The 23,778-nt window shown below is 44.7% G+C and overlaps 1 protein-coding gene across 6 annotated transcripts in view; it reads right to left on the minus strand.

Annotated features, from left to right (window-relative positions):
* Positions 1–23,778, minus strand: part of LOC143296708 (E3 ubiquitin-protein ligase UBR2-like) — a 185,529-nt gene that overhangs the window by 65,277 nt on the left and 96,474 nt on the right. For all 6 annotated transcript variants that reach the window (XR_013057156.1, XM_076608759.1, XM_076608757.1 and 3 more), the window contains 8 exons: positions 20,453–20,529; positions 19,434–19,531; positions 17,831–17,955; positions 16,623–16,778; positions 6,835–6,883; positions 5,198–5,352; positions 4,617–4,802; positions 1,388–1,635 (listed from right to left, as the gene is read on the minus strand). Coding sequence is in view for 5 of the 6 variants with exons in the window: in XM_076608759.1 (XP_076464874.1) it covers positions 1,388–1,635; positions 4,617–4,802; positions 5,198–5,352; positions 6,835–6,883; positions 16,623–16,778; positions 17,831–17,955; positions 19,434–19,531; positions 20,453–20,529 (1,094 nt within the window). In the remaining variant the exon portion in view is untranslated. The remainder of the gene's footprint in view (positions 1–1,387; positions 1,636–4,616; positions 4,803–5,197; positions 5,353–6,834; positions 6,884–16,622; positions 16,779–17,830; positions 17,956–19,433; positions 19,532–20,452; positions 20,530–23,778) is intronic.

Consider the following 23,778-nt stretch of genomic DNA (forward strand, 5'->3'; position numbering starts at 1 on the left):
CTGGCCTTTGGGAACCATCCCAACACCTACCAAGAGAATGGGGACTAAGTTGGCCTTTGGGAACCATCCCAACACCTACCAAGAGAATGGGGACTAAGTTGGCCTTTGGGAACCATCCCAACGCCTACCAAGAGAATGGGGGCTAAGTTGGCCTTTGGGAACCATCCCAACGCCTACCAAGAGAATGGGGACTAAGTTGGCCTTTGGGAACCATCCCAACACCTACCAAGAGAATGGGGGCTAAGTTGGCCTTTGGGAACCATCCCAACACCTACCAAGAGAATGGGGGCTAAGTTGGCCTTTGGGAACCATCCCAACACCTACCAAGAGAATGGGGACAAAGTTGGCCTTTGGGAACCATCCCAAGACCTACCAAGAGAATGGGGACTAAGTTGGCCTTTGGGAACCATCCCAACACCTACCAAGAGAATGGGGGCTAAGTTGGCCTTTGGGAACCATCCCAACACCTACCAAGAGAATGGGGATGTAACTCGGGAGGACACTCTCCACTTTAATTAAATTACTGCCCAGATAGTCAGAACAGCAGTTGCTGTTCTAGTGGTCGTGGTCATAGACATAAATGACTATCATACAAATATACATATCTATATATCTATACATATACATATATATATATATATATATACACACACATATACATACATGTATATAACCCATTCAACCCTATTGATGCGGAGGAAAAAACTCAAAATTATTCTTCAGAAATGCTGTGGACGTTAGTTCCCTTTCTTTGCGGCTGATGCATGAGTAGGACCCTGAATATGATTGTAATGAGATGAATTTGGACACCAGAGCAACACTCGGGCGCACAGCTCAATGAGAAAATACACAAATATATACACACCCACATATACATATACATACATGCACACATAAAACATGCTCACATACACACATATACTGACATACAGAAATGTGTAAATACTTACAAAACACACACACACCTATGCTACTTACAACACAAACATACACCTATGCTACTTACAACACAAACACACACCTATGCTACTTACAACACAAACATACACCTAACACAAACACACACCTAACACAAACACACACCTATGCTACTTACAACACAAACACACACCTATGCTACTTACAACACAAACACACACCTATGCTACTTACAACACAAACATACACCTAACACAAACACACACCTATGCTACTTACAACACAAACACACACCTATGCTACTTACAACACAAACACACACCTATGCTACTTGCAACACAAACACACACCTATGCTACTTTCCTCTGATGCAGACACACACACATGCACACACGTTTGCACACACACACAACACACACACACACACACACATATTCACACAAACACACACGCAAACCCACACACAAACCTCAGCTCCATGTCAGTGGCTCCAGACCCAACCTCAGTGCGTGTGCTCTCAAACAGCTCGGCGTTCTCAGCGATGAAGTTCTTCTGCATCTTGGACATCTGGGCCATGACCTTGGCGCGGCGCTTGGCGGCAATGGCCGCCTTCTTCTTGCGCTCCGACTGTGAGCGTAGGTCAGCACACTTGGCCAGACTGTCCAGCTGATCCTTGCACGACGGCTCGTCACACAGCTGCATCACCTCGCCAAATTTCTGCACACACACACGCAGGCATGCATGCACATGCACACACGCACGCACACACATACATACACACATACCACCATCTCTTTAGACTTACAAAAGACTTATTTTCATTTCCTCTAATACATACATTACCACTACACACACCCCACCATCTTTCTAAACTTTATATTTCTTATAATGGACTTATTTTCATTTCCTCTAATACATACATTACTTCTAAACGCACAATAATCTCTTTAAACTTTTCATTTCTTACATTTGACTATTCTCATTTCCTCTAATACATGCATCACCACTTTCTTACACTAATATTTAAAAGCATTCCCTCTCTTTACATCCACTACCTCTCTTCTTTCTGTCTCTTAACACTTCCAGTGAACAGACAAACTGAAGATCTCTCACAAACACATGCACACCAAGACACACACACAATCCTCTTTGCACACATAAAATAACCCAGAGCAACAAAAGGGTTGTCCCTGGGTAAACTCACTTTAAACAGTAAAACAAATGCACATACAAACTGAAGTTGTTGCATTTTTAAGGCCAGACACGGTAGTACAAAAACGTATGAAATAAATTTGAAGTTTATGGCTTTCTGTGACATGGTATGCAAAGATATTGGACTAAACATGTCTAAAAAGGTCATTTTGTGCAATTTGTCGTGACGGTTTCCATGGAAACGAATCCAAAATGGCTGACAAACAAAAAAATTAAAAGCTTAGAACTTCAGTACCTTTACAGATATGTTATTTCTGTTTGTTTTATTTGATTTATTTGTATTTGTTCTTTATTATAGTGCAGTGGTATTTTGGAATTTGAATAAATACATTTTTTATTATTTTTTTGTTGAAATGTGTATAAATCTCTTGACATAATTTTTTTCAAATGAGTGTATATTCATTCTTTTACTAGTACTATACAAACCACCGCACTATGATAAAGATGAATACATAAAGAAAGAAAGTACCAAGTTTGAACATGCTATCTTTTAAAAGTTTTTGAGCATTAGCATTTTGAAAATGGTATTATGAGGACAAAACATAAACTGAGAAAAGAGGAAAAGAAAGAGATGTGACAGTGCTGAAGGTTTGAAGAGCAGTGTAGCTGCCTCCCAGTTCATGACTCAGCATGGTCATCCTGTCCTTTACTCAAAACCTGTATTCTTTTTGTCACTGAATCCAGTTTGTGGGCATCAGGATTCGCACTTTTCATAACCACAGCCATCGCAGCACAAGGCAAGCTTTGCCACAAAACCAGCTTTCTCTCTCGCACACTGACTGACAGTCCCGTTTCACCGCACTCTCGACAACTCAGGTCACTCATCAGTCTGGTCAGCTGGAAAACGTGTAGCAAAGTCCAGTTCTGGTCTTCCACCTCACCATTATATGCGGCAAGGTTCATGATTTCGATCTTCCTTCTCGACGCACTTTTATCAGAGTCTGATGTCGAAGGTGTTGGTTTCTTCGAAGCCATGCTTTCAGTTGCTGCCGCATCATGTTTGGCCCATTTTGCTTTTGCAGCAGCTATCAAGTGCAATCGTCTCTTTCCATACTTATGCCGTGGCATGATGTATCCAGGAGATGTCTTAGCTGGCAAAATAATCAACAACTGACGAGAAAAAACACTTTTATGTCAGCGCGATCACAACATTGTTGTCACTGGACGGCCATTTTGGCTTCTCGGTGGAGGGAGCCGAGCGTGCCCGAAGCCTGCTTGAACCCAGCGGAATGAACTCTGACTGGCTGAAATTTCCACTGGTGTCAGTCTTATCAATGAAACTGCACAGTCATAGTACTCTATGCCCTTATTTGGGAAAACTCGGGAAAGTTCGCGCAATACAGTGTGTGTGTAAAATCGCTCGCAGTGTTTTATAGTCCATTTCAACAACTAAAAGAACCGGGTCTGTGCATTCACAAGATGACGCTGTTTCTGTTGATATGCGATATGACAGGCTTCGGGAAATGAAAGTATACGTTGCTAAGGTGTAAAATCAACACTTTTGGACGATGTTTGAAAAATTCAGACAATATCACCATCAGGAAGCAACTTTCATTTGCAAATATAACACCTTTTGTGACCGATTTAGTGCAAAATATGAAAAGGACTATAAAGGTTAGATGCTGAAGAAGCAAATTATGCGAAAAAACGAAAATCACAAAAAATCATGATTTTGGTCCAAATTTCACTGCCGTGTCTGGCCTGAACAGTGACAGTGTGCTGTGGGAACATGCTCTCCCTGAGGACATCAGCCTGATTTTCTCACAATTATATCTGTTGTGACAGTACAGCACAGTATAGTACATCACAGCACAGTACAGTACAGCACAGTACAGTATAGTACAGCACAGTACAGTACAGTGTAGCACACTACAATCTACTGTGGGCCCACTATGTCCTCTCACACTGATATATTGTGCAGTGGCTTGGATCTGGGTCACTGCTTTTATTTCACACAATAAACTATACATACTTACCACCAACATTTTACAATCAAGAACAGATATCAAAATATGGTACAAACTGAAAACTTGCAAGAATTTTCAGGTGCAAATTACAGTCTTTAAATGCTTTTCTGTCTTTGTGAACAAAGCAACCATTAATGGTATTCTTTCGTCAAGGTCTGGCGGTGTCCATGTTGGCGGGTTTCTTTCCATTTAGATTTGTTCTGTCTTCTTCAGTCTCACACATTTGCCTGTGAAAGCTAATAAAAAAGACATGCTTTCTCTTAACTTCAGCTATCCCACAGCCAGGCATGCACTTAATGTGCATGCGCACACTGTTCAAGTTACAGCCTTCAATCCAGTCAGGTCTGTCCACATGAGCAAAAAGGTGCACCCATGTGTTTGTTCCTGTTGTTTTTTTGTCCTCTTCTTCTGTAACATGTAATCTGTAGCAGTGTCTGACATTGTAGCTGGTTACCCTGAATACCCAGCCCAGGCGGTCAGACCTCAGCCAAACAATGAAGAAAAGGGGTGGATACGTACCCTGAGTACCCATGCCAGGAGGTCCTTGATGGGGTCCTCCTTGACGTTGGGGTGGTGGACGAGGGCCTCCAGCTGTTTGAGCACCCCACCCTCCCCCATGCAGCGCTGCAGGAAGGTGAAGGAGGTGTCTCCGCTGCGCAGGGCTGCAGACTGCTCGTGGAGACCCAGGCCAATCAGGTACAGCACCTGGAAGGGGGGATACAAATAAATATACATATATATATATATATATGTACACAGACATACATTTATATACGCACATAAACAGTATTTTTACACACTCACACACACACATATATAAATGCACACATGCAGACACATACACACATACACAAGCACACTCGCATGCACACACACACACATACACACACACTCACACATGTATGCAAAAACACATACATATACATGCATACACACATACACACACATGCACAAAGACACACACAAAGACAAAGACACACACACATGCACACACACTCACACACACACACACAAATACACACACACACACACAAACACCACCACCCAACACACACACAACCACCCACCCCCACCCCCACCCCACACACACACGCACTGACCCTCTCAAACTGTGCCTCAGACCAGGAGCGTGACCTGGAGGCTGCAGTGCGGTCCAGAATGGTGGAGAACAGGTGCATCATGATGTCGCTGCACATCAGCTGTACGACTGGTTGGAACGCTGGCTTGAAGGGTGGGGGTACAGGGGGAGGTAGTGCTGTACACACATCACTCATCATTATCACCATTATCACCATTATCACTGACATGTCATCATGATGTCGCTGCACATCAGCTGTACGACTGGTCGGAACGCTGGCTTGAAGGGTGGGGGCACAGGGGGAGGTAGTGCTGTACACACATCACTCATCATTATCACCATTATCACCATTATCACACCATTATCACCATTATCACTGACATGTCATCATGATGTCGCTGCACATCAGCTGTACGACTGGTCGGAACGCTGGCTTGAAGGGTGGGGGTACAGGGGGAGGTAGTGCTGTACACACATCACTCATCATTATCACCATTATCACCATTATCACACCATTATCACCATTATCACTGACATGTCATCATGATGTCGCTGCACATCAGCTGTACGACTGGTCGGAACGCTGGCTTGAAGGGTGGGGGTACAGGGGGAGGTAGTGCTGTACACACATCACTCATCATTATCACACCATTATCACCATTATCACACCATTATCACCATTATCACTGACATGTCATCATGATGTCGCTGCACATCAGCTGTACGACTGGTCGGAACGCTGGCTTGAAGGGTGGGGGCACAGGGGGAGGTAGTGCTGTACACACATCACTCATCATTATCACCATTATCACCATTATCACACCATTATCACTGACAGGTCATCATGTCGCTGCATCAGCTGTACGATCTGTTTGAACGCCAGCTTGAAGGGGGAGTTAATGCTGAATACACATTACTCATCATTTTCACACCATTGTCACTGACAGGTACATCAAGATGTCTTCAAGGATGGAAGTCAGGGGGGAGAGGGGGAGTGGGGGGAACAGGGGTGGACACATCACTCACCATTAATATTCTGATTCACAATAACTATGTGCATTTACATCTTGCTTTCCCTGCAGCTGTACACACTTTCAACAATACACATGGTACAAGTATGGTAATGTTAGGATATGAAGTTGCTAAAAATACAATTGTAAAAACAGTGTTACATGAAGATTAACAATTTTTTTTTCATACACCTTAAAATCCACTACGGCCAAAAATGTTTAATTATCAAGAACTAATGTTGGGAACCTGGATAAAAAACATGGTATGCTGACAACCAACTTATTCCTCTTGAATGAAATGTCTGCTTCACAATTCATTTTCCTTAGAAAGATCCTCTTGCTTGTTTGGATATTGCTGTTGTTTTGTGTGTGTGGGTGTGTGTGTTTTGGTTTTGGTTTTGGTTTTGTTTTTTTACGAAACACATATATATTCCTTTTAAAACTGATTTCAAATTCAAGTGAATTTTTCTGCTGCGCTTTCCTAATCACCAACTGAAACAATATATTTTTCAGTAGAGAAAGCCAATATTCAAAACTAACACAAACTTGGGTTATTTTCTAAGACATTAAAGTACTTAAAAATAACAAGTTATTATTTTTTTTACAAATTTAAAGAATAAATACCGACATCGGACACCTGCATGCTCACCTTGATCATCTCCATTCTGTTTCTTCCTGCTGCGTTCTGCTTCCTCCGCCTGGAACACAGATGACACTTTTAGACCTTGATGACAACAGGCAAAGGAACCACCACTTACAGTGAACAACGATGACACTTTTAGACCTTGATGACAACAGGCAATAGAACCACTACTTACAGTGAACAACGATGACACTTTTAGACCTTGATGACAACAGGCAATAGAACCACCACTTACAGTGAACAACGATGACACTTTTAGACCTTGATGACAACAGACAAAGGAACCACCACTTACAGTGAACAACGATGACACTTTTAGACCTTGATGACAACAGGCAATAGAACCACCACTTACAGTGAACAACGATGACACTTTCACACCTTGATGACAACAGGCAATAGAACCACCACTTACAGTGAACAACGATGACACTTTCACACCTTGATGACAACAGGCAATAGAACCACCACTTACAGTGAACAACGATGACACTTTCACACCTTGATGACAACAGGCAATAGAACCACCACTTACAGTGAACACAGATGACACTTTTAGACCTTGATGACAACAGGCAATAGAACCACCACTTACAGTGAACACAGATGACACTTTTAGACCTTGATGACAACAGGCAATAGAACCACCACTTACAGTGAACAACGATGACACTTTCACACCTTGATGACAACAGGCAATAGAACCACCACTTACAGTGAACAACGATGACACTTTTAGACCTTGATGACAACAGGCAATAGAACCACCACTTACAGTGAACAACGATGACACTTTCACACCTTGATGACAACAGGCAATAGAACCACCACTTACAGTGAACAACGATGACACTTTCACACCTTGATGACAACAGGCAATAGAACCACCACTTACAGTGAACAACGATGACACTTTCACACCTTGATGACAACAGGCAATAGAACCACCACTTACAGTGAACAACGATGACACTTTTAGACCTTGATGACAACAGGCAAAGGAACCACCACTTACAGTGAACAACGATGACACTTTCACACCTTGATGACAACAGGCAATAGAACCACCACTTACAGTGAACAACGATGACACTTTTAGACCTTGATGACAACAGGCAATAGAACCACCACTTACAGTGAACAACGATGACACTTTTAGACCTTGATGACAACAGGCAATAGAACCACCACTTACAGTGAACAACGATGACACTTTTAGACCTTGATGACAACAGGCAATAGAACCACCACTTACAGTGAACACAGATGACACTTTTAGACCTTGATGACAACAGGCAATAGAACCACCACTTACAGTGAACAACGATGACACTTTTAGACCTTGATGACAACAGGCAATAGAACCACCACTTACAGTGAACAACGATGACACTTTCACACCTTGATGACAACAGGCAATAGAACCACCACTTACAGTGAACACAGATGACACTTTTAGACCTTGATGACAACAGGCAAAGGAACCACCACTTACAGTGAACAACGATGACACTTTCACACCTTGATGACAACAGGCAATAGAACCACCACTTACAGTGAACAACGATGACACTTTCACACCTTGATGACAACAGGCAATAGAACCACCACTTACAGTGAACAACGATGACACTTTCACACCTTGATGACAACAGGCAATAGAACCACCACTTACAGTGAACAACGATGACACTTTTAGACCTTGATGACAACAGGCAATAGAACCACCACTTACAGTGAACAACGATGACACTTTCACACCTTGATGACAACAGGCAATAGAACCACCACTTACAGTGAACAACGATGACACTTTCACACCTTGATGACAACAGGCAATAGAACCACCACACACAGTGAACAACGATGACACTTTCACACCTTGATGACAACAGGCAATAGAACCACCACTTACAGTGAACACAGATGACACTTTTAGACCTTGATGACAACAGGCAATAGAACCACCACTTACAGTGAACAACGATGACACTTTCACACCTTGATGACAACAGGCAATAGAACCACCACTTACAGTGAACAACGATGACACTTTCACACCTTGATGACAACAGGCAATAGAACCACCACTTACAGTTAACAACGATGACACTTTTAGACCTTGATGACAACAGGCAATAGAACCACCACTTACAGTTAACAACGATGACACTTTCACACCTTGATGACAACAGGCAATAGAACCACCACTTACAGTGAACAACGATGACACTTTCACACCTTGATGACAACAGGCAGTAGAACCACCACTTGGTGGTGGTGTGTCCATCGAGATCGATGATGACCATCGTTGTCATCCAGCTGGGGGATGGGGGGAGGGCGGTGGTGGGGTGGGGGGGAGGATGCTCATGAATCTATCTGTGAATGCGCAGATGGCTGAATAGTCCAATCTGCGCACGAAATGTTCGCTGACAGTTGGGGCAGACAAAGACAGGCATACCATTGTCAGGGAGCTTGTTTGCCCGTGACTTTCTGGCCTGCCTCTTCTGAACAGCTGCAGCAGTCCTGTTGGCCTCGCACAACTTGGCGCCTTTGTGCACAGCAGCGCGCCATTTGTCACGGTCCACTGCAGATTCCTCCCAGGAGTCAGGGTTGATATCAAACGCTTTCAGAGAGACTTTCAGAGTATCTCTGAAGCGCTTCTTCTGACCTCCATGTGATCTCTTCCCTTGTTGCAGCTCACCATAGAAGAGCCTTTTGGGCAGCCGATGGTCTGGCATGCGCGCCACGTGTCCAGACCAGCGAAGCTGGGACTGCATCAGGATGGTGAAGATACTGGGAAGGGTGGCTTTTGCGAGCACCTCTGTGTCTGGGGTCTTGTCTTGCCACTTGATGTTCAGTAGCTTCCTGAGGCATGTTGTGTGGAAGTGGTTCAGCTTCTTGGCATGTCGCTGGTACACTGTCCAAGTTTCGCAGGCGTACAGTAGTGTGGGGAGAACTACTGCTCTGTAGACCTTTAGCTTGGTCTCAAGACTAATGCCTCTTCTGTTCCAGACATTTGCACTGAGTCTACCAAAAGTTGTGCTTGCTCTTGCAATCCTGACGTTCACTTCATCGTCGATGGTCGCATTTCGTGACAGTGTGCTGCCAAGGTATGTGAACCGCTCCACCGCATTGAGTCTCTGACCGTTGACTGTGATGTTGGGCTCAACGTAGGGTTTCCCTGGGGCTGGCTGATGGAGAACTTCAGTTTTTCTCGTGCTGATGGTAAGGCCGAAGTTCCTGCTGGCAGTGGCAAACTTGTCGACGCCGAGTTGCATGTCAGCTTCAGATCCAGCGTTGAGGGCACAATCATCAGCAAACAAAAAGTCTCTGATGACGTCTGTCATGACTTTCGTTTTTGCTTGAAGCCTTTTGAGGTTAAACAGCTTGCCATCTGTTCGGTACTTTAGGCCGATTCCAACATCGCCATCTCTGAAGGCATCAGTAAGCATTGCAGAGAACATGAGGCTGAGCAGCGTTGGAGCCAGGACGCAGCCTTGCTTGACACCATTTGTGACAGCAAAAGGAGCAGATGTTTCGCCTTTGTCCTGGACTCGAGCCTGCATGCCTTCATGGAATTGGCTGACCAAGGAAATAAATTTCCGAGGGCATCCGTACTTGGCCATGATCTTCCACAGTCCCTCTCTACTCACGGTGTCGAAGGCCTTAGTGAGTTCGACATAGGTGGAGAACAGATCAGCATTTTGCTCCTGATATTTCTCTTGCAGCTGCCTTGCAGCAAACACCATGTCGGTGGTTCCGCGCTCTTTCCGGAATCCACATTGGCTCTCAGGCAAATGACCTTGGTCAAGGTGTGCTGTGAGGCGGTTTAGTAGGATCCTGGCAAGTATCTTGCCTGCGATGGAGAGCAAGGAAATGCCCCGATGGTTATCACAGGCTTGCCGGTTCCCCTTTCGCTTGTACAAGTGAATGATAGATGCATCTTTGAAATCCTGGGGGATCGTCTCTTCTTTCCACATGAGTGAGTACAGCTGATGGAGCTTCTCAGTCAGCACAGTGCCTCCATCCTTGTAGACCTCTGCTGGTATGGAGTCTGAGCCAGGTGCTTTGCCACTGGATAGCAGACGGATTGCTTTCTGGGTCTCAAGAGGTGTTGGCGGATCGTCCAGTGCTTCGCTGATGGGGACTTGTGGGAGACGGTCTATGGCTTCATCATTTATGGAGGAAGGGCGATTTAAGACACTGTTGAAGTGCTCAGCCCAGCGTTCGAGAATTTTCTCCTTCTCAGTGATCAAGGTATTCCCATCTGCACTGAGGAGGGGGGATGATCCTGAGGATGTGGGGCCATAGACTTCTTTTAAGGCATCATAGAACCTCTTCATATCGTGCCTGTCAGCATATCCCTGGATCTCATCAGCTTTGTCACTCAGCCACTTATCCTGCATCTGGCGTAACTTTTGCTGAACAGTCCTGCGGATGGCATCGTACACATCCTTTTTTGATGTGGACTTTGGGTTGCTCAGGTAGGCTTGATGCAGACGGCGTTTCTCATCCAGAAGCTGCTTGATTTCATCAGTTTTCATCAAACCAGTCTTTGTGCTTTCTGGTCATGGGTCACAGGGTCTCTGAAGCTGTACTATAGATCAGCTCACGCAGGGTCCTCCAGTCAGACTCCACATTCTGGTTGTCCAGAGAGGCGGATTCCAGACGATCTTCCAGCAACTCCACAAAGGACTGTTTGATGGTGATGTTTTTCAGCTTAGCAATGTTGAGCCGTTTTGGAGCCTTCTGGCCTTGGGGGCGTCTCCTGGGCTGGATTCGAATATTCAGCTTTGCGACTACAAGGCGATGGTCTGTCCAACACTCGGCGCCGCACATGGTCTTTGTTACACGTACATCTTGCCTATCCCTTTTCCTGACGATGACATAATCGATGAGATGACAATGCTTTGAGCGAGGGTGCATCCATGACATCCTGTTACGGGTAGGGAGGCAGAAAACTGTGTTGGTTATCAGCAGTTCGTGCTCTGCACAGGTCTGAAGCAAAAGCAATCCATTTGGGTTGCAGTGGCCCACACCGTGCTTTCCAATCACTCCATCCCAGGAGATGTAGTCAGAGCCAACTCTAGCATTGAAGTCCCCAAGAATGATGAGCTTGTCTGCTTTAGGGATAGCAGCAATGACAGAGTGAAGGTCCTCGTAGAACTTCGCCTTCACTTCATCCAGGTTGGTCATGGTTGGGGCGTAGGCACTGACAATGGTGAGGTGCTTCTGGCCAGATGCCAGTGGGAGTTTCATGGTCATAAGCCTATCGTTGACTCCCTTTGGGATTCCAGCTAGCTTGCTGACAAGTGCTGTTTGCTGTTTTTACTGCAAAACCAACGCCAGCCTCACGTCGCTCTTCGCTTCCTCGTCCACTCCAGAAGAAGGTGTAACCAGATCCCTGTTCACAGAGCTCGCCTTTGCCTGCAAGCCGAGTCTCACTCAAGGCTGCGATGTCAATGTTGTATCTGGCGAGTTCGGATGCAACTAGTGCCGTTCTCCTTTGGGGTCTGTCCGCGTTATCTCTGTCCAGGAGAGTCCTTATGTTCCAAGCACCAATGGTGAGAGGAACGATACTTGTTTTTTCTTTTCTTTCTTGTTGTTTCGACCGCTGATGTAGGGTCCCCGCCAGCCGCAGTATGCTGGCCAGGGTGATATGGAGCAGGCAATTTTTAGGGCACCTTTTCTAGCCCCTTCCTCATGCCAGGGAGGTGAGCAGTGCATTCCTAAAGAGGGCTGCTCAGACGCTCAGACGGCTGCCGAGCTCCATCGCTGCTCCTGTCGACGAAGAACAACCCTATGGCCTGAGCCGCCTGCGTGCAGGTCTGCGGCTGCGACTCCCAGTGTACCCACACCTGTCGTTTCGTCGCTCGCCTGTCGCCACAGGACTTGGGGATGATGAAATGATGAAGGATGAAAGGTCATTTTGGATGACTGATGACTTGCGCGATGAGTTTGTTTAAAGTGAAGAGGAGTTGCGCAACATCGACCTCACTCTCTCGTCCGGGTCCACCAATTTCCAGTGGCAAGACTAAGTTGAGACGACTGGAGGATGAGCACGGATGCAGTGGATGACCAAGATATCCTTTCTGTGTCTCATCTTGCTCTCTGCACTCCACAGTGCGTTGCTGTAACCGCCTTCCTCTCCGTTGAACCGATAGGTTTCTTCCGCAGATTCTGCCTGATCCAGACTTCGCATGCATGGGTAGACACACCCCAGGGGCCAACTGCGTGTGGCATGCACACAGCACGGTGGAGCTAGATGGCCGTCGGTGGCTCTCCTGAGCCAATGCCCTTTTATGGATCTCCATAAGGGTGTCTAGCCACCCACCTCACCAGTCCCGGAAGGGAGCGGTGGGAGTGCCGGTTTAGTCGCCGGCAACCCGACCCTGAACAGGTTGTACTGGATTACAGGTTACCAGTAGCAGATCTAATGACCTGACCTGACCAACAGAACCACCACTTACAGTGAACAACGATGACACTTTTAGACCTTGATGACAACAGGCAAAGGAACCACCACTTACAGTGAACACAGATGACACTTTTAGACCTTGATGACAACAGGCAATAGAACCACCACTTACAGTGAACAACGATGACACTTTCACACCTTGATGACAACAGGCAATAGAACCACCACACAGTGAACACAGTGATACTTTCACACCTTGATGACAACAGGCAATAGAACCACCACACAGTGAACACAGTGACACTTTCACACCTTGATGACAACAGGCAAAGGAACCACCACACACAGTGAACACAGTGACACTTTCACACCTTGATGACAACAGGCAAAGGAACCACCACACACAGTGAACACAGTGATACTTTCACTCCCTGACAACAGGCAATAGAACCACCACACACAGTGAACACAGTGATACTTTCACTCCCTGACAACAGGCAATAGAACCACTACACACAGCGAACATAACACTTCCACACCTTGATGACAATAGGCAATAGAACCACCACACACAGTGAACATGATGACACTTTCACACCTTGATGACAACAGGCAACTGAACCACCACACACAGTGAACACAGTGACACTTTCACACCTTGATGACAACAGGCAATAGAACCACCACACACAGTGAACATGATGACACTTTCACACCTTGATGACAACAGGCAATAGAACCACCACACACAGTGAACATGATGACACTTTCACACCTTGATGACAACAGGCAAATGAACCACCACACACAGTGAACACAGTGACACTTTCACACCTTGATGACAACAGGCAAAGGAACCACCACACACAGTGAACACAGTGACACTTTCACACCTTGACAACAGGCAAAGGAACCATCACACACAGTGAACACAGTGACACTTTCACACCTTGATGACAACAGGCAAAGGAACCACCACACACAGTGAACACAGTGACACTTTCACACCTTGATGACAACAGGCAAAGGAACCACCACACACAGTGAACACAATGACACTTTCACACCTTGATGACAACAGGCAATAGAACCACCACCACACACAGTGAACACAGTGACACTTTCACACCTTGACAACAGGCAAAGGAACCACCACACAGTGTACACAGTGACACTTTCACACCTTGATGACAACAGGCAAAGGAACCATCACACAGTGAACACGGTGACACTTTTACACATTGATGACAACAGGCAAAGGAACCATCACACAGTGAACACGGTGACACTTTTACACACTGATGACAACAGGCAAAGGAACCACCACACACAGTGAATACAGTGACACTTTCACACCTTGATGACAACAGGCAAAGGAACCATCACACAGTGAACACGGTGACACTTTCACACCTTGACAACATGCAAAGGAACCACCACACACAGTGAATACAGTGACACTTTCACACCTTGATGACAACAGGCAAAGGAACCATCACACAGTGAACACAGTGACACTTTCACACCTTGACAACATGCAAAGGAACCACCACACACAGTGAATACAGTGACACTTTCACACCTTGATGACAACAGGCAATAGAACCACCACACACAGTGAACACAGTGACACTTTCACACCTTGATGACAACAGGCAATAGAACCACCACACACAGTGAACACAGTGACACTTTCACACCTTGATGACAACAGGCAATAGAACCACCACACACAGTGAACACAGTGACACTTTCACACCTTGACAACAGGCAACAGAACCACCACACACAGTGAACACAGTGACACTTTCACACCTTGATGACAACAGGCAAAGGAACCACCACACACAGTGAACACAGTGACACTTTCACACCTTGATGACAACAGGCAAAGGAACCACCACACACAGTGAACACAGTGACACTTTCACACCTTGACAACAGGCAATGGAACCACCACACACAGTGAACAACGATGACACTTTCACACCTTGATGACAACAGGCAATAGAACCACCACACACAGTGAACAACGATGACACTTTCACACCTTGATGACAACAGGCAAAATAGAACCACCACACACAGCAAACACGATGAAACTTTCACACCTTGATGACAACAGGCAATAGAACCACCACACACAGTGAACAACGATGACACTTTCACACCTTGATGACAACAGGCAATAGAACCACCACACACAGTGAACAACGATGACACTTTCACACCATGACAACAGGCAATAGAACCACCACTTACAGTGAACAACGATGACACCTTCAAACCTTGACAACAGGCAATAGAACCACCACACACAGTGAACAACGATGACACTTTCACACTTTGATGACAACAGGTAATAGAACCACCACACACAGTGAACACAGTGATACTTTCACACCTTGATGACAACAGGCAAAGGAACCACTACACACAGCGAACATGATAACACTTTCACACCTTGATGACAATAGGCAATAGAACCACCACACACAGTGAACATGATGACACTTTCACTTTGATGACAACAGGAAAGGAACCATCACACAGTGAACACAGTGACACTTTCACACCTTGACAACAGGCAAAGGAACCACCACACACAGTGAATACAGTGACACCTTCACATCTTGACAACAGGCAAAGGAACCACCACACACAGTGAACACAGTGACACTTTCACATCTTGATGACAACAGGCAAAGGAACCACCACACACAGTGAACACAGTGACACTTTCACACCTTGACAACAGGCAAAGGAACCACCACACACAGTGAACACAGTGACACTTTCACACCTTGATGACAACAGGCAAAGGAACCACCACACACAGTGAACACAGTGACACTTTCACACCTTGACAACAGGCAAAGGAACCACCACACAGTGAACACAGTGACACTTTCACACCTTGATGACAACAGGCAAATGAACCACCATACACAGTGAACACGGTGACACTTTCACACCTTGATGACAACAGGCAAAGGAACCACCACACACAGTGAACACAGTGACACTTTCACACCTTGACAACAGGCAAAGGAACCACCACACAGTGAACACAGTGACACTTTCACACCTTGATGACAACAGGCAAATGAACCACCATACACAGTGAACACGGTGACACTTTCACACCTTGATGACAACAGGCAATAGAACCACCACACACAGTGAACACAGTGACACTTTCACACCTTGATGACAACAGGCAAATGAACCACCACACACAGTGAACACAGTGACACTTTCACACCTTGAGACAACAGGCAAAGGAACCACCACACACAGTGAGCACAGTGACACTTTCACACCTTGACAACAGGCAAAGGAACCACCACAAACCCTGACAACAGGCACTCACCTTGGACTGATCCGACTTGGAATAGTGGTAGAAGAAGGGACAGTACTCTGCATAGTATTTTTCCTTCAGCTCGTACTGGCCGTTACCACGGGGACCTGTCTTCTTGAAGACGGCCACCTCCTCAACCACCCCCTCCAGGCCTGTCTCATGGTTGGGCTGTGGACACAACACACAGCTGTAAGGGGCTATACAGCACACAGTATGGTGCTACACAACACACAACACATAGTTGTATGTTGCTACAAAGCACAGAACACACAACACACAGCTGTATGGTGCTACACAGCACAGAACACACAACACACAGCTGTATGTTGCTACACAGCACAGAACACACAGATGAATGGTGCTACACAGCACACAGTATGGTGCTACACAACACACAACACACAGCTGTATGTTGCTACACGGCACAGAACACACAACACACAGCTGTATGGTGCTACACAGCACAGAACACACAGCTGTATGGTGCTACACAGCACAGAACACACAGATGAATGGTGCTACACAGCACACAGTATGGTACACAACACACAGCTGTATGGTGCTACACAACACATGGTTGTGTAGTACTTTTCAACACATCACACAGCTATGTAGTGCTATACAAAACACAATTAAACAGTGCTATACAACACACAACACGCAGTTGTGTAGTGCTATACAACAAGATACAACACAGTTGTGCAGTGCCATACGACACACAACACATGGTTGTGCAGTGCCGTACAACACACAATTCCCGTTTCACCTTCTCTTTGATCGCATGGCCGTTTTAGAGTGACTGTCCTGTTTTGCTTATCTGCAAGTCATGTTCCACACCTACTTTGCCTCTCTCTCTCATGTACACAAACATATACAGTAATGTTTCTGCAAAGATACCACAATCAAACATGTGCAATTCTCTACAGGTCTTGAGACAGGGTGAAATATTTTCAGTGTTTTCATGGAGGTAACTACCTAGCAAATATGATACAACTCAGTGAAGGATAAAGCTTTGTCAAGCTGTTTCAAAATTACTGATACAGAGACCTCACAGTCAATACAAGAGATCAGGCCAGCAATAAAATGAGTCAACTTTTGGTTGATTTAATGAACACTAAGACACATGCCTTCGCACAGCAACTGTGTACATAAGCAACCTGGGAAAAGGTGAATCAGGATGACACCCTGTAAACAATGTGTGACACACTGCCCACACTCACATCCTCTGGCAGAGCCTTGGCCAACTTGCTGTGGGGCATGGGACTGATGCACAGCTGGTGGATTATCTCCCTTTTCACCGCATCCTTCTGGGTCACCTCCCCTATGCCAGGCACATAGCGCTCCTCTGTGGACACAAATACACACCTTTATCAGAACTAGCCACCACAGCACATTAACAATGGATTTGCCACACATGCACATTCATTGTAGCAAAACATCACTGGCACATGTACAGACATACTGGCATTGTGCACTGTACTGTATCATCAATCAAGTTAACTCACTCAGGACGACAAGTTTTCTCCCTTGCTTTTCCCCACAGACGACCCATTTGTAAGGGTTTGGAAAAAAATTACAAAAAATACAAAATACAGAGTAAGGAAATGAAACTCAGAACTGGTTTATTACGTGTTGAGCTATTACATTTTTTTTTTTTTTTTAAATCAAATTTCTCATCTTATTTTCAGTTTTGCCACATGTAGAAAATAATGCCAATTTTTCACCCCGAGTCACCATACCCATGTTCGCTTTCTGCATTAAATTCACTTTCTTCTTCGTCATCATCCACCTCTTCAATGTCTGACCCTTCAGTTTGTAGCATTTCAAGTACTTTGGCAACACTAAAACGTTGCCTTCGCTGCCTTGTTCGCTCCAAAACATTTTGAGAAAAGCACGCTTTGCTAACAGGCTGGCACGCGAGCAGACGACCGGTCAGTGACTTTGTCAGCGTGTGTGCGAGACGGGCCACACATGGCAGGCTGACCAATCATACCATTTGATTGTGGAGTGACCCAGAATAGCGCACTCTGCTTGGCTAATCACAAAATCACATGTACAGCGCGTGATGGATTTTTATTTTTTGAAAATGCTATTCCATTCCGTCGTCTGAAACTGAATACATTTTATGTAGGAACGCTCACACAGGCACATGACCCCTCTTCCTCTCACAAAAACATAAGGAACATGTCTCTGACTAACACAGGCACATGACCCCTCTTCCTCTCACAAAAACATAAGGAACATGTCTCTGACTAACACAGGCACATGACCCCTCTTCCTCTCACAAAAACATGAGGAAAATGGCTGACAGACTCAGGCACACAACCTCTCCCTCTCTCACACACAAACATAGAAACATGCACGACAAACACAGGCACACACACACTCTCTCTCACAGGAACACATGTGACCAACACAGACATATGACCTTTCTCTCACACAAACATAAGGAACATATGTGACCAACACAGGCACATAACCTCTCACACAAACATAAGGAACATATGTGACCAACACAGGCACATGACCTCTCACACAAACATAAGGAACATATGTGACCAACACAGGCACATAACCTCTCACACAAACATAAGGAACATATGTGACCAACACAGGCACATAACCTCTCACACAAACATAAGGAACATATGTCAGCGACACAGGCACATGACCTCTCACACAAACATAAGGAACATATGTCAGCAACACAGGCACATGACCTCTCACACAAACATAAGGAACATGTGACCAACATAGGTACACGACCTCTCACACAAATCTACAGAATATGTGTGATCAACACAGGCCCATGACAGAACTGACCCAATAACACGATGAGCAAGGTCAGGAACTCTTCAGCCAAGGTCACCGTCTGTCTCACGGAGTCCTCCTGTCCAGTGGTTGGCGTGTCGTAGTCCACCCTGATCACACACACACACACACACACACACAGACACACTTTGTATTATATGAGGGAATATGTGAGTGTGAATGGGATGGGCGTGGTGTATTTGTGCTCAAACATTTGTGTTCATGTGTGTGTGTGTGTGTGTGAAACAGAAATGCAGCTGTGTATTTCACCAGCACACTATTCTTGTATATTTATGCATTTTTTGTTGTTGCTTTTCGTCTGTTTGTTTTTCCTGTCTCTCTCTCTGTCTCTCTACCCCCCCCCCCCCCCCCCCACCCCCACCCTCTCTCACACACACACTTTAATCCCACCACTTCTCTCACTCTGAAAGCATAAGGGGCACCCCCATGCTTTCTCTCACTTTACTTCCTCTTTTCAAAGCATAAGGGGCACCCCCATGCTTTCTCTCACTTTACTTCCTCTTTTCAAAGCATAAGGGGCACCCCCATGCTTTCTCTCACTTTACTTCCTCTTTTCAAAGCATAAGGGGCACCCCCATGCTTTCTCTCACTTTACTTCCTCGCAATCCTATGGTTTCTCGAAAAGTGAGAGAAGGTGTGGGGGGGGAGGGGAGGGGGGGGAGGGCGGCTCCTTTCCCTCAAAGTGAGAGAAATCATGGCACTGCCAGAAAGTGTGAGCTAACACCCTGCCTTTAACTCTTTCAGCCCTGCAAACAAGCACTGCCCTGGCATCAAAATTCTTTAAAATTCGTAAAGTGAGAGAAAGCATAGGGGTGCCCTCAAAGCTTTCAAAGTGAGAGAAATCATGGGATAACAAGAAAGTGTGGGCTAACGCGGGGTAAAAACAGTAATACAAATAAAAGCTCGCTCATGCATTACAACTCAGTGAAGGATAAAGCAGAATGACAAAAAGACAAGGGTGGGGTTAAGGGGTAAGGGTGAAGGGTGAAGGGTGTGGAGACAGCACTCACCTGGTCCAGCTCACCAGGCCAAACTTGTTCAGGATGTGGATCAGGAACTCGTTTGGGTTGAGAAGGGAAGCTGCTATCTGTACACACACACACACACACACACACACACACACAGTCAACCCACACAAATGGACACACACACACACAGTTTCAGTTTGACGGATGTGTCAAAGCATGCAGACTGAACCACATCTGTTCAGGAAAAAAAAAGAAGCTCCCTCATCTTCACAAAAAAACCAATATGCTGGTCAGGCCTCAGAGCCTGCACAAGGTTAGTGTAAAACATGAATATCAACAAAAATAAAACAAACAATGTACATTAAAACACAACAAAGTCTAAGATACTCACAGAAGGCAAATGTAAGACCTAAACCACACAGACAGACATACACAGGAAAGTCCCACACACCACACAGAGAGACACAGGAAAGTCCCACACACCACACAGAGAGACACAGGAAAGTCCCACACACCACACACAGACACAGGAAAGTCCCACACACCACACAGAGAGACACAGGAAAGTCCCACACACCACACAGACAGACATACACAAGTAGTATAAGAGATGGGGGTTCTATATACAACTTTTTTGGGCGTATTAGCTTGTGTTAAGGCCCTCAAGCATAAAAAAAATTTAGTCAAAACCTGTGTATGTTGGAGTAATATGACCCTCAAGCATAAAAAAAAAATATATAGTTAAAACAAGTTATATGTGTATGGAGAGCCAAATCACAAGATAAAAAAAATGGTTGGATATGTGTATGGGGGAGCGAAACGGTCATGGGGGTTCTATATACAACCGACCCCAGCCCAAAACCGCGCAATACCGCCCTCAAGCATAAAAACGAAAAACCGGATTAAATATGTGTATGGAGAGCCAAATGGTCCTTAAAGAGAGGAGGTTGAGTCAACCGTTCACATATGAACGTTTGACCTAGTTAGCTTTTTGGATGGTTTACCATCTTGAATATCAAATAGATTTTTCTTTAACAACTGAGTTTTGTGTTTCGATTTTATGTCTGTTTTCATTGCATTGAATTTTTCAACTTCAGCCAGAATGAGACTAAATTCTTCATCGCTTATTTTATCATCTTCTAATGCTTTTGAAATAAGATCATTTATAGTGTTCAGTTTTGACTCGGCCAACACGCGAATCTCGTTGTGCTTCATAGCTTGTGACATTAATTTTTTATGAATAAATTTACAAGTTAAACCAACCACACCAAGGAGACCAGCTCCCACTTCTATTCCAATAGCTACGGGAGCAGCGGCGACACTCAACAGTAATCCAACACCCGATGCCCCAAGGGCGATACTAAGAGTTGTCAGCGTTGTATCCGCGGCTGTAGCGATATTTACACCGCGTTTATATTTCTTATAAAATAAAGTTCTTTCATCACGCTCTTTTTCGAGGTTGTTTTTTATATTCGATATCTCTCGTAGGCGAAACTCCATTATTCTATAGTAATCTTTTTTTTTTTTTAAATGATGGTAACAGGATGAGGAGAGTAGCGCAGTCTTTTAAGCTGAAGAGGTCCGATGTGAATAAAGTCGAGAGATATTTTATCTAACGATGGACGTTTGATGACACCTTCAAGCGAGAATTCTATAGAGGGATCGGGTTGATCAGATGGGTCAACCACTGGAATTTTGATGGTAATTCTCAAGAGTTTATTTTTAAGATTTCCAGGCCATTTTATCTGCAACCCTTTTAAAACTTCTACAAAATCATCTGGCACCCCACTAAGGAGTATATCTAAAACGACAGTTGACCCCTGAATAGGCGGCTCAAAATCAAACTCTTTAATTAACCGCAGTGTGCCAGTCTTTTTACCTCTCATACCAATAACATATCCAAAGTCGTCGCTGTTAACGACGATTAGATCTTTACGCGTATGATAGGAAGCCAACAGTTTACCACTATTTTGTATTTTTTGTAGAGCGTGATTTCTTCCAATACTAACATAGGGTTGTTTTATTTCAAAATCTAAATCCCAGTTATCCACCGGATAAGGTACCCATGTATCATCGTCGGAAAGAACAAGATGATGTGGTTTGTTCACAACAACACCGTCAACGTTCACGTCTGCAAGTTCGCTGAATTTGTTGACACCACCACCATTACTCGTTATTTCTTTTCTTTTGTACGTTCCTTCAGAAAGTTGGAAGGCGTACAACTGATTTTCTTTTCCCGACACATCAAATCCGTCTGTATCTCCGAGATCAACCAAACCGAGCGTAGTGCAGGGTTTGATATTATGTGTTCCTGGCCCTCCGGGATCAACCATTTTCTAATATTTATAGTATATTCTAAATATTCAAATTGGCGCAACGTAGTCTTCTTAAGGAAATATTTTGAGGAAGACGCAGCTGCATCCACAAACTCATTGTTTCCTGTTTTGTGGTAATACCTTCAAGCGAGAATTCTATATGACTACCCTGTGGTATAACATCATAGGGCATAGCATCATCTTGTTTTTCAATGGTGATTCTCAGGGGTTGATTTGCAAGATTTTTGGGCCATTTAATGTAAAACCCTTGAAAAACTTTTACAAAATCATCAGGCTCTTCACCGAGAATTACATCAAAAATAATACGGAAACGGAAGCCCCACAAACTAGTTAGATCATGAAAATCTATTCCTAATTCAGATTTATCCTTCGAGCGTTTCTTAAGCACATAACACCTCCCCTGGTAGTTTAGTAAATGTACATCCAACGCTCTTAAATCAGCGAACATCCAACCACTGTTTTTTATTCTATAATTATTTTCTTCTTCTTTGGTAATGTAAGGTGATTCAATTTTAAAATCTACCATCCCCTTGTCGAGGGGTTTTAGCTGCCATGTACCGTTTAAACGAACAAGTTGATAGGGCTCATCATTGACAACATCATCCTCACTCACGATATCACCAATTTTTACTTCTTTTCTTTTGTACGTTCCTTCAGAAAGCTGGAATGCGTACAACTTATTTTCTTTTCCCGGCACATCAAATCCCTCTGTATCTCCGAGATCAACCAAACCGAGCGTAGTGCAGGGTTCAACCATATCTTATATGTAATGTAATATTTAAATAATCAATAGAAACGGGATTATGATTTTCATCTACTATAGAAAGTGTTAAACGTGGTAAATCTCCGTGAGAAAGTCTTTTGTACTGGGGTGATGTCAACGTGGTTGTTCGACCACCCCCGCATCTTTCATTTTCTACTGAGATTGATTGTAACAACGTAGAAGGCAATCCGTTATAGAAATTATCGGTGGTATTAATTTGAGAGAGGTGAATGTAAAGTGCTTTATGTATCGCGAGCCGCGGATGCCTG

The sequence above is a fragment of the Babylonia areolata genome, chromosome 21 (assembly GCF_041734735.1).
Source record: "Babylonia areolata isolate BAREFJ2019XMU chromosome 21, ASM4173473v1, whole genome shotgun sequence".
In the NCBI taxonomy this organism is placed as follows: domain Eukaryota; kingdom Metazoa; phylum Mollusca; class Gastropoda; order Neogastropoda; family Buccinidae; genus Babylonia; species Babylonia areolata.